The sequence below is a fragment of the Bacillus rossius genome, chromosome 1 (genome assembly GCF_032445375.1).
Source record: "Bacillus rossius redtenbacheri isolate Brsri chromosome 1, Brsri_v3, whole genome shotgun sequence".
Classification (NCBI taxonomy): Eukaryota; Metazoa; Arthropoda; class Insecta; order Phasmatodea; family Bacillidae; genus Bacillus; species Bacillus rossius.
Genome location: NC_086330.1, coordinates 139,262,408 through 139,275,048, shown reverse-complemented (window position 1 = coordinate 139,275,048; position 12,641 = coordinate 139,262,408). Strand labels below are relative to the sequence as shown.

At 37.6% G+C, this 12,641-nt stretch overlaps 1 protein-coding gene across 1 annotated transcript in view; it reads right to left on the bottom strand.

Annotated features, from left to right (window-relative positions):
- LOC134546217 (phosphatidylserine lipase ABHD16A) overlaps positions 1-12,641 on the bottom strand; it is a 94,056-nt gene that overhangs the window by 69,870 nt on the left and 11,545 nt on the right. Inside the window, exons 7-8 of the mRNA XM_063388839.1 lie at positions 10,123-10,258; positions 8,343-8,507 (exon numbers count right to left, since the gene is read on the bottom strand). Coding sequence (XP_063244909.1) covers positions 8,343-8,507; positions 10,123-10,258 — 301 coding nt within the window. The remainder of the gene's footprint in view (positions 1-8,342; positions 8,508-10,122; positions 10,259-12,641) is intronic.

The window sequence follows — 12,641 nt, the reverse complement described above, 5'->3', positions numbered from 1 at the left end:
TCGTGCGTGCAGCCGGCGTTCATCGATTTATTAGACGTTGTCACGTCAAAAAAAAACTAAGGCTTTGTTTGTCACCCGGTTTGATCCAGATATTCATGGAAAAGAAATTTCTGATTACATCTCCAATGAGCTTAGTTTTACACGTCAAATTTGTGGAACTACGGAAAAAATACTATTCATATGCGATGTTTCATATATCAGTTCTCGAAGACTTTTCACGGATTAACAACATTGTGTTTTGGCCTAGCGGGTGTCTGATTAGCCCCTTCTATGGCAAACTCCAACCCGACCAAATCTACAACTCCAACTCTTCTACAACTAATAATGTTTTATGTTTTTAAAATCTTGTTGGTTCCTACAGTGGTGCCTGGTGGAGCATCGTACAACTGTTTTTGTGCACTCTAATATGAAAGGAGTGGGAATTGTTTTACTAAAATGATAGAGGTCTTAAAACAAAATCTTTTGAATTTTTAGATAATCTTCTTAGCTCACACTATGATATCATCTGTTCAACTAAAACCTGGTTTAATAACTCTAATATTAATTCTCATTATTTCACGGACAATTATCATATCTTCAGGAATGACAGAGATGCTTTGCTGAACGAGAAAGTATGGTGTGGTGGTGTTTTAACAGCAATAAAAAAATACAAATTTCCTTCAGTTCAACTAATCAATTCTCTAGATTACTCAGGAATTGAAGCTGCATGGATAAAAATTAAAATTTTGTCTAACAAATTTATCATTCTCTGTAATATCTACTTACCTACACATACTACTCTAAATTAATTTCAGTCTTATTTTGGAGCACTTGAAGATAAACTTGCCTGTTATAAAAATGATAATATTGTGTTTTTCTGTGATTTTAGTGTGTCTGGTATTAGTTGGTCCTCTAATCAGACACACAATATTGTGCATTCCCTCATTAGAAATAAGGCGATCTTTGCTTAACTTCTTATTTTAAAACCTTTCAGATCTTTGCTTTAGTAGGTAACTTATCTCAATGCACTGTATTTAAAGCAGAAGATCCACTTTTCAAAGAAGATACACATCACCCGGCCTTAATAAAAATATTTATGGACGCTTTACCTTGCAAAATAATTTCTTCAGTTACCTTTAAGGGCTTCAAAAATTTTGATTTCCTTGGCCTTTATAATGCCATATAAAATTTTTGATTGATCAAAATTTTTACTAAACCTCTGATCCCAATGATTTAGTAGAACAACTTACTTCCAGTATATGCAATAATTTGAATGTCTTTATTCCTGTAATCGCAAAAAAAAAAAAGCCTCCAAGTACCTTTTCTGTAAAATCTAAGAAACATTAACATAAAATTTACAACAGAATTATTAATATGTATTACTATTATCCTAAAAAGTTCCGACATTACATCAAAGTACTTCAAAACTGTTTTTATGAACATCATGCACTTAACGTCATTGGAGTTGTATCTAGGGATCCTGTGGTACTTCTAATATTCTTGCTGATTATTTTCTAGTGTTTATATGTCCTCTAATTATAAGTTCTAAATCCCTCTCCCAAAGATCTGTTACGACACTATCACAGTTCCTGACATTTCCGAAAGTTTAGTACTTTGGGGAATAAAGTCCCAAAATTCATCCTTGTTCTCTGGTCCTGACGGAATTCCTAAATTTATTCTTAAAGTTTGCTCCCACTTACTGGTTCCCCTTCTACAACATTTATTCAATATGAGCTTAAAAACACAAGTTTTTCCTGACAATTGGAAATTAGCTAGGGTTATTCCTATTTTTAAAGTAGGACTAAATTTAATGTGTCCAACGATCGACCTATCTCTCTTCTTAATGGTTTTTCCAAAATCATAATTTCCCTATGAAAAATAAATTACATCACAATCAACATGGGTTTAGATCATTAGATCTGGCATGTCCACTGCCACCAATCTTATCACCTTTTTTTAATCCTCCTATCTTCAATGCAGTTACTAATAGAGGCCAGGTTAATGCTTGCTATTTGGATTTGGCAAAAGCTCTTGATTTTGTTAATCATGATATTCTACTTGTAAAATTATCAAATTTTGGATTCTGCGATAATTTTGTTAAATGGTTTTCAATATAGCTCAAAAACAGAAGTTGTTATGCTTCCATTAATAACTACAATAAAACCTTTTTGTTGCGACCCTATTTATTGCGACCACCTCTCTATTACAACCCAATTTCGAGGAATCGTGAAAAAATTGCTGAAAATCCAAAGAAAATCGGACAGAAAATAAATTTCTTGTGGTGAGTAGCGTGTTACTGCGTTTCTCTTGCCGAGTGCTGTACTGCCGTAGGCAGCGCATATCTAAAAAAGATACCACTTCCTGTCGACCGCTGTCAGCGCTTGACAACCCCCATTCCACGTCCCTTTGCCAGCAGGGTGCAGATAAAGGTTTTTGTGGCAATCCGGCAATACGTGTAGGTTATAAGGAATCTTGTTATGAATTGAGATGTTATGTTTTTCGAGTAGATATACACAGCGACCGACTGGATGCACGCCCGCCTCGACTTGTTTTAACTGTCGCAGCGATGTTTATTTTGACAGCTCAAGCAATTATCTTTTCCGTGGGTTGATAGAAAAAGGTCGCTTCACCCAGCATAAAAAACAAGGCTACGCCACTTATTCCCCACGCAGGAAACACACTGGCTGCCGTCTGTCTCCCCCACATTTATCTTTCTTCTAACCAGCGAGACGTGAGTCTAAATGACTTGCTGATGACCGGGCCCAAATTACAGACAGATGTTCGAGAAATTCTGCTTCTGGTTCGTGTACACAAAGTTGTATTCACTGCAGACATCAAACAAATGTATCTGCAAATAATGGTGGACAAGGAGCATCAAGACTACCAGCGAATTGTGTGGCGTTGTTCTCCAACCGATCCTATAGTGGACTATCGTTTGCAGACTGTTACTTACAGAGTTTCATCTGTCTCTTATCTAGCAATTCGCACCTTGCATCAGCTGGCCCAAGATGAGCAATGTAACTTCCCTCAAGCAGCTCATGTTTTGAATTCTGATTTCTATGTGGATGATGTTGTCACAGGGGCCAATAGTGTTGAAGAAGCCATTTCTCTTCAAAAGGAACTAATTGCTTTGTTGGCAGCTGGTGGCTTCCATCTCAGGAAGTTTGCCAGCACTCATAGTGAAGTGCTTGAATGGCTTTCCCCAGACCAGCTACAATCCCCAGAATCTATGTCTTTTGACAAAGAACAGCCAGCTGTGGTGAAAGTTCTTGGTGTACAGTAGAACCCTAGCTCAGACTGTTTTTCTTATCAGATGAATCCATTAAACAACTCAAGCACCAAGAGGGCAATTCTTTCAAATATCGCCAGGATCTTTGATCTCCTTGGATGGCTGACGCCCATCCTCTTGTATGCCAAGTCTCTTGTACTCACTGGAGCAGGATGGGATGAACAGTTTCCTCCAGAGGTCTTATGCAGGTGGTGTGATTTTAAGTCTGAACTGTCTTTGTTGTCACAACTTCGACTGCCTCGGTGTGTATCAGGCTCAGTAAAAGCTGTTCATGAACTGCACGGGTCTTGCGACAGTTCAGAGGTTGGCTATGCGTGTGTCATCTATCTCAGATCAATGTTTTCAGATGGCAGAATCAAGGTCTCACTATTGATGGCAAAATCAAGAGTAGCACCGGTGAAAAGGATCTATTTGCCTCGCCTTGAGTTGTGTGCAGCTGTGATGTTAGCCAAGCTAATCAGTTTCGTGACCAATGTATGCGTGGTCAGACTCAACAGTTGTTCTTCATTGGATTGCATCATCACCCCACCGTTGGAAAATATTTGTGGCAAATCGTGTCAGCATCATACAGGACTTAACTGAAAAGGAATTCTGGAGACATGTTCGCACTGAAAACAACCTAGCAGATTGTGCATCCCGTGGCTTGTTGCCCTCACAACTTATTGATCATCCTCTGTGGTGGTCTGGAGCCCCATGGCTTAGACAGCCTCACAGCCAGTGGCCAAACGATACCCTGGGTAGTGTGGTAATTGATGATGCCATTGCATGTGAAGAAAAACTTACAGCAATAAGTTGTGTGACAGAGGTATCCCTAGAATATGTTGCCAGATTCTCTTCCTTCAGCAAGCTGCAGCATGTTGTTGCTTACTGCCTTCGGTTTGGAGACAACTGTCGTCAACCTAAGGAAAGGTGCTCTCTGGGACCGTTGACAACTACGGAACTGCAAAAGGGCTTGGACGTTTGCATCAGACATGCCCAACAATGCTTTGTAGCTGATAAGGTTAACTTGGACAAGGGGCAGTGCAGTTCTCATCAAATTTGGCGCTTGTGCCCCTTCGTGGATAATGTGGGTATCATCTGCGTAGGAGGGAGGTTAAGTCAGGCATCCCTTCCCTCTTCTGTTCAACACCCTATATTGTTGCCCAAAAATCACCGATTCACGTTAATGGTAATCAATCATTTTCATTGTTTACATTTCCACCCTGGTCCTCGAACTTTGCAAGCCATCCTGAGCCAAAGATACTGGCTTCTTTGTGCACGCTCTGTCATCAAAAGGGTTTTACCTGGGTGTATTAAGTGTTTCCGCACTAAACCCTCTCCGTTCACTCCGACCATGGGAGAACTTCCATCTCCTAGAGTCAAACAAGTGACTGCTTTTCACCATACTGGTGTGGACTATGGTGGGCCCTTTCAGGTTACCACGACACGCACTCGTGGTTGCAAGTCCACAAAAGCATACTTATGCTTGTTTGTTTGTCTTGCCACCAAAGCCCTACATTTGGAATTGGTTTCTGATCTCTCAAACAGTTTGTTCTTGGCAGCATTTTCTCGCTTCATCTCTCGAAGGGGAAGGCCAGCCCACGTTTACAATGATTGTGGAACTAATTTTGTTGGAGCTCATCGAGAACTCAAAGAACTCTACCAGTTTGTAAGACAGACAACCCATAACACTGAAGTGAGCAATAAGCTGAATCAGGAAGGAATTGCATGGCATTTCAACCTCCCGGCAGCACCGCACTTTGGCGGGTTATGGGAGGCTGGCATGAAGTCTGTTAAAAGCCACTTAACTAAAGTCATTGGCTTACAGATCCTTTCTTATGAAGAGCTCTCGACTATCCTGATTCGCATCGAAGGGGTCTTAAACTCTCGTCCTCTTTGTGAGATCAGCTCAGACCCTGCTCATTTTTTGATTCTACAGCCCATAACATCATTACCCGAACCTGACATCACCCACCTCAACATTAACCGATTAAATTGCTGGCAGCTGGTCCAACGTATAATTAAAGATTTCTGGAAACGCTGGAGAAAGGAATATTTGTACTCACTCCAGCAGAGAAGCAAATGGACACAGCCAGGTGGTCAGCCCAAGATTGGAGATTTGGTCGTGATCAAAGATAAGCACACCCCTCCACTCAAATGGGGTCTCGCTCGAATTGAAGCTCTTAGCTCTTCACCCAGGACCAGACCGAATTCCCCGGGTGGCTACTATCCGGACTGCTACAAGTGTCTTGCAACGTCCGCTGATTAAGCTGTGCCCTTTGCCAGTGGACAATCGTTATGATCTAGGACAGAATTCAACAAGATCATGTAATCTGTAACAAATTGCTTTCTTTTCCTTGCTGTATATACCTTTGTGTTTGTTACCTGGTGCTAACAACGGGGGCGGAATGTTCGGACTTTGTGACTTATGTCCTTGTTGTGTGAAGTGTTACTTGTGCCCCATTTGCGTGTCGTATAAACAGTTCGGCAAGATGGCGGGCCACGTGCAGTCGGGTCGTTTGATTTGTATTTGGCTATTGTTTCGTTGCCATAGTTGTATTCACTAAATCAGACTCTTAATACAGTCAAACCTCTCTGAATAGACCTCTCACGGTTCCCAGGAATAGGGTCGTAATAGAGGGGGGGTCGTAATAGATGTTTTACGAATTTTCAGTAGATTTCCAACCCCCCCCCCCCCTTTTTTTTCCAAACCGCTACTCGCTAAGAAATCAGCCGTATAATGGCAGGATGCTGTCACTCACAATGCTAGACGGCTTTGCTTTAACCCCACTTCAACCTTCATGACAAGTCCGTCGCCCTACATGCCACCCCTGAAGAAAATATGTCATAAGACAGTTTATTTTTACTGGTTAGTTTACATGTACAGTACGTTTTCTGCTTGCCATAGTTAAATACACTAGAACCCCGATGTCACGAAAACCCCGGATTTAACGAGGCAGTGATTTTACGAATACATTATCGGGAACCGTCAAAAAATTGGACATTTTGACCAAAATGTGAAAATGAGAAAAAAATAAAAATAAAAATACGAAATGAAAGATCATTAAATAACTGTTAATTTTAACACACAGCGGATTTTTGTGTCGGCTTTAATACTTCCAATAATGTTCATGTAAGAATAACAAAAAAATAATGGGACATTTCCTTTAAAAATATGGCAGCGGTAGGTTCTGCAACGCGAGTGGGCGCACACTAAGCTCGCCCGGCTGGCTGGCGGCAGAGGCTTCATGACGCATAAGCTCACCCCTCCCTCCCCTCGTTAACATTCTTCAAGGCTAACCAGATAAATGCGGGGGAGACAGACGGCAGCCAGTGTGTTTCCTGCGTGGGGAATAAGTGGCATAGCCTTTTTTTTTATGCTGGGTTAAGCGACCTTTTTCTATCAACCCACGGGAAAAGATCATTGCTTGAGCTGTCAAAATAAACATCGCTACAGCAATTAAAACAAGTCGAGGCAGGCCTGCATCCAGTCGGTCGCTGTGTATATCTACTCGAAAAACATAACATCTCAATTCATAACAAGATTCCATGTTATAACCCACACGTATTGCCAGATGTTTTCAGCCTGATCCATGCAAGTTCTTTAGCCACGTTTTGAATGAAAACAACTGGCGGGCCAGTGTTGTGCCCTGTTTTTCGGACACAAAGCTTTTATAAATTTGCTGACAGTTTTAATATATTTTTACTCTCATTAAAATGAAGCAGATAACGTGATTGTTAACATGTACAAGCAACATCCGAGATCGGCCGCAGCGCATGGTCAGGGGAGAGGGTGAGCAAGGGCGAGCGAGCGGCCGACTACCATGTTCACACGCTGCGGCTCGCAAAAAGCTAAACGTAAACACGTTGCCATAAAAACCTTTATCTGCACCCTGCCGGCAAAGGGACATGGAATGGGGGTTGTCAAGCGCTGACAGCGGTCGACAGGAAGTGGTATCTATTTTTAGATATGCGGTGCCTGGGGTAGTACAGCACTCGGCAAGAGAAACACAGTAACACGCTACTCACTACAAGAAACTTATTTTCTGTCCGATTTTCTTCGGATTTTCGGCAATTTTTCCACGGTTCCTCGAAATCGGGTTGTAATAGAGAGGTGGTCACAATAAATGGGGTCGCAACAAAAAGGTTTTACTGTATATTTATGGTCCTCTGGAAGAAATTCGTAGAAACAAAGAATACTCTTTTACTCACAATTTTGTTCTTTTAGCTGATCGTAGAGCTTTTCAAAGTTCCCTTTTTGTTAAAAACTGTTATAACTCTTTAACCAACTGTAAATACATTCTCGGTAACACTTGACTCAGAGTTCCACAATTAAATAGTCAACTTAAGTCTACCTTATGCACTCTTAACAAAAGAAATGATATTCTGCACAGACTAATTTCTAATTATAATAAGTTGGATAAATTTTCTTAGCTAATTGGCTATCATTTAGCTTATCCTTTTTTTATACAAACATCAAATATTTTTATAAGGAATTGCTGAATTAATTCTTGTATTTTAGAAAAAATAACCTTTCCTCACACTTTATAGATTTTCTTTTAAATCTAAGTACCTACTAAGATTGTAGATATAATGATTTTACAAACATTTGTATCTTGTTCATTGTGTTTAATATAAAGTTTTATTTACATTTTATAGTGTTCCTTAATAAGAAATTATATGTGTTATGTGTCTGTTTATGTTATTGCCTCTAAGTTTATTTTCTGTTTGGTGTTTGTTTTGTTTGTCCATGTTTGCTTATATGAGTTGTTATCATTGCTAATGTGTGGTACTCTTTCCCTTGTGTGTTGGCCATTTTGCGACGTTCTGTCTGCACTGGTACCGACGATGATGGAAGTCCATACACTGGCAATGATAACTGTTTACCTGTTTATATGTATTGTGCCCACCACAAAGTTTAACAACTGTTGGTGGGCATGTAACAAAAAATAAATAAAATAAGTAAAATTTGAAATGGTCAGGCATGGAATGACCCACAGCAGTAAGAAAGAATCCTTGTGAACACATCCTGTGAGGGTACAACGCCAGTGTGACAGCAAACAGCAAACATCAAACATCACAGAGCTAAACTCACCACGCCACGGACATTAGGATACTCCAAAGCCGCCCACGAAACTGAGTAACCACCGATGCTCCAGCCAAACAGCAAGATGTTCTCCGGCTGAAAGTTCAGCTTGTGTATCGCAAACTGGATCACGACATCTATGGCATTCTGCTCCTGGCTGGGAAACGGCACACCCTGCGATGAAACATAAGCACATATATTTTTCTTCGCAGTTAGATTGAACTTGAAATCCATATTTTCAATTCCTGTAAGTTCTATCCAAAATTAACTTTATCCTAAGCAATAAAATATACTACAGTAGACTCCTGATTATCAGGGGTAATGACTGGCTAAGAGTCCATGGATAACTGAAAAAACCAGTTAAAGCAATGTTGAAAAAACTGTTTTGTTAATTTTTTTTAATCCCAACTATCTAGACAAATACTGTATAAGGTTGTACGTAATAGGTATTAAAATGTTAGACGTAATTTACAGAAAAAGTTGCAGTACATGTCACTTAAAACATAGCCATATTTTACATTAAGCTGGTCTATAATTTTTAATTTTTGTTCCATGCCAAGCACAGTTGTTTGCATTTATTATTAGACATTACTCAATGGATTACTGCAGTAAAAAATGATGCAGCATTGCAACTGCTGCCTGGAAACTACGCAGGCAAGTCAATCGCTCGCTTGAGTCACGCAACAGCCACACCATGCCGGCACTAACCTGATCACGCTACAAAAGGGCACATGGAACACAAGTACACACGGCTTACAGGAGTGCATTTTGCTCCAGCAGTTTTGAAGTTCAAGATGCATACCAACACTTACCAACTATGAATTCACTGCTTGGCAGCGTTTTTCGTCTTGAATCACAGCATAACATGCTCTGTCACATCAACAGATAACAAAAATAAAATAATAGTAAAAATATTATTTTTGTTTTAATGGTTTATGGAAGTGAAATATATTTCAATATTAACACGCAAACCGGGTAACATGCACTTAGATAATTGGGAGTCTACTGTACTACAATACCTTGCCTTATAATATTAATACCTAAATATAAAAACAATGATAAGTGCAAGCAGTCAATAATACTACAAAAGTTTCATGTCATTCAGTCTATTTGGTTTTTTTACAAAAAATCCCTATGCATAATTTAAGTAACAACAAAGAAATGTTCTGTCTGCTTCTCAAATATCAATGAAATTATGTTTCGTTAGCCTGTGGATGCAGAACTGTCTTGGGGACAGAACAAAGTGTGATAGGTTTGTTCCGTGGATTGGTGTTTTGTCTTCCTAGCAGTTACAACCTTTATTCTTTATTTCCAACATAACCTTTCATTGCCATTTTATAGTGTGTATGAATACACATTAAAACAAAATCTGGAAAAAAAAAAAAACATTACACAGTCTGGGTGATGGCACACTAGAGAATGAAATTTTTTCTTTAAATTACAATTACTGGAATTTTCATGACTTTTCAGAATATGGACACCCTGATTTTACATGGGACACTATAAAGTTTAAATTTTATGATCTAGAATGAGCAAATTAGTAGCTTCAAGTCACAAAATATGAATATAAGTTTAGAAGAAGAAATACTCAGGTGCAAAATGTATAAGAAATATTAACAACAATGAAGATCCTACATAGATCACACACAAAAATCAAGCAACCTGTTTTTTTTCTCTCTTTTCTTTTTTATGTCTGAACTATAGTCAACATACATACAAAATATGAATAAACTACATCAGCATGCAAAAGATTTATAGTGGTAATGTTTTAAGAAAAAAATATACTTACAGTGCTACCTCCAAAACCTGGATGATTGTACCCCAGAACAGAATAATTTGCTTCAATGGGTGTCACCATGATTCCAATCTCGTAGAAGCCAGCATTTCCTTCAGCGCATATTACAAGAATACTGCCATTCTCGTATCTATGAAACAAACATATTAAACCACCATACAATACTTCTATTTCATTTACGGTATAGTTAGTCATGATTATATGATAAATTGCAATAAAACCGAAACAACACTGAATAGCAGGTTGATATACCATATAACACCTAAATTTAAGTTAATATACCACAACACCGATGTGCAATTAATATCATGATACTAACCAGCATTTTCAAACAAAATTTAACTCTAATGAAGAATACGTAATCTTCTAAATATTAAATTCATAAATTCAATGAAAGTAATTTATTTAGCATAAAGTTTGTACTACATTTTATGCAAAAAAAATTAGGAAAAATTTAACATATTTATAAACTTGCAACTATTATTACTAATTTTTACATTATGACATTAGTATTTAACTAAGACATTTAATTTATTTGATCCAAATAGTTAGACATGCTTATTACAAATCATTATACTGTAAAAATGCAACATGAATCAGTCAAAATGACACTGTTTTGAAGAAATTAGTATCATGGAACATTTAAGCGTCGTATTTGTTCAGTAGGTAACATGCTATTATTCTTCTTAACCAGATTTCATAAAAAATAAAACCAATAATTCAAGTTTCATGTTTTAAAAATAAAACTGGCCTGAAAATAAACCATATAATCTTGACTCTTAATAAAGTTTAACATTAATTCATACTCACTCATTCAGTTCATACACATCATTCCACTTCTACAAAAACAAGAAAAGAAAAAAAGTACTTATAGGCTGGAATTTGTAGAAAGAAACAGAAAGAAAAATTCTTGGGCGGATGCACGGTCATGCATTCATTTTGTAGTTGGTTCAGCTTCCTTAAGTGGGAAAAGAAATCATGTGAACTGTGAGTTGATGATTAATAGGTCGCACAGAGCAAGCTGGTACAATGATAAAACACTAAACTGCATTCCAGATGACTCGGGTTTGAATCCTGATCCACATATTCTGACTTCAGTTTCTCACATTTTCCCAAAATAACTAGAGGCAAATCCTGGGATGATAAAGTCTCGGTTGTGCCGGATTGGCCCGTTTGCTGAATCATTAAAGGTCCCAATAGTTTTGAGAAAACAAAAAAAAAAAAAATTGTAGGACTCATCTGAAAGGAAAATAAAATCTCTTTCAACAAGCCATGGACTGCAATATTTCAGGCATCTCAACAACAGAATTTTCACTACTCAAAATAAATAAAATTGCACATGTGCCATTATTAACATAGGGCCTCCAATAAATATAAAATTAGTGATGGGTCAAATTCAAATTCTCTCCAATCTGAATCTAGGTCTCAAGAGTCGAAAATAAAATAATGTAAAAGAAATGAAAAATATTAACTATGGTGTTCATTTTCACAAACTAAGTTTCCAGAATCAATATATACTGTAATTTTATTTACATAATTACATGTTAAAAGAACACTATCTTGGGGAATCATAACAGGATAGGTATCAGGAAAAAATTGACCTGCTTAAAAAAAAGAGAAGGTTGCATGATCAGTAAGCCTATAGATGTCTCATACTTTGATTGCAGTACAAAGTATGGTATGTAAATGGTGATTACTGTTGTCAGTCTGATACCACCTGGCTTGTTAACATCAAAAATCTTTTTTTGTATACCATTTTTAGTGATAAGTTCTAATATCTTTTAATTTTAATATTTGATGACTTTCCTAAAACAATAAATTAATGTCTTTCAACAGTAGGTATTATTACAGTTGTCATTTTGATGGAGAAAAAAAATCCAATGTTAAACAAACACCAACTATTATTTCACAAGAGAAACTAATTGTAGCAGTTGGTTACTAGAAATAACAAGGCTACAATTATTTGCTAAACTAAAAGGAGCAAAAATTTCTAATACTAAATGATTTTTTGACAAAAAACAGTTGAAACCAAGACAACATCTTTCAATTACCACTCCTTAGAAATAAAAATGGAATATTATCAATGTGCTTTTGATGAAATAAATCAGGTAAATGGAGTTCCAAAAATTCTCATTCCAAATTTTAATTTACAAAATACAATGTGGAGAATAAATTTTTAAAAAAATTTCATTACATTTCAAAAATGCCAAAAACTTTTGTGCTTTATGGCATACAACGGGCAAGAGCAACCCAAACAAAAAAGGCGGTAATGGAAGAAATTATCAATTATGTATTGGAAAGAGAGAATAAATGCCAATTTAAATGCACAATGCAAACTAAGGATGATACATGCTATAGCAGCTAGACAGCAACTAAGGAGCCTACTCCAAATCCAGCTCCACCATGTGGCTGCATCCTTGTTCCCAGTGCATGCTTCAACATCTCCAGGACTGAAGGCTCCCACCCTCGTACTCAGAAACTTGTTACTGTGCCAAGGGGTAAGTCAGCATATC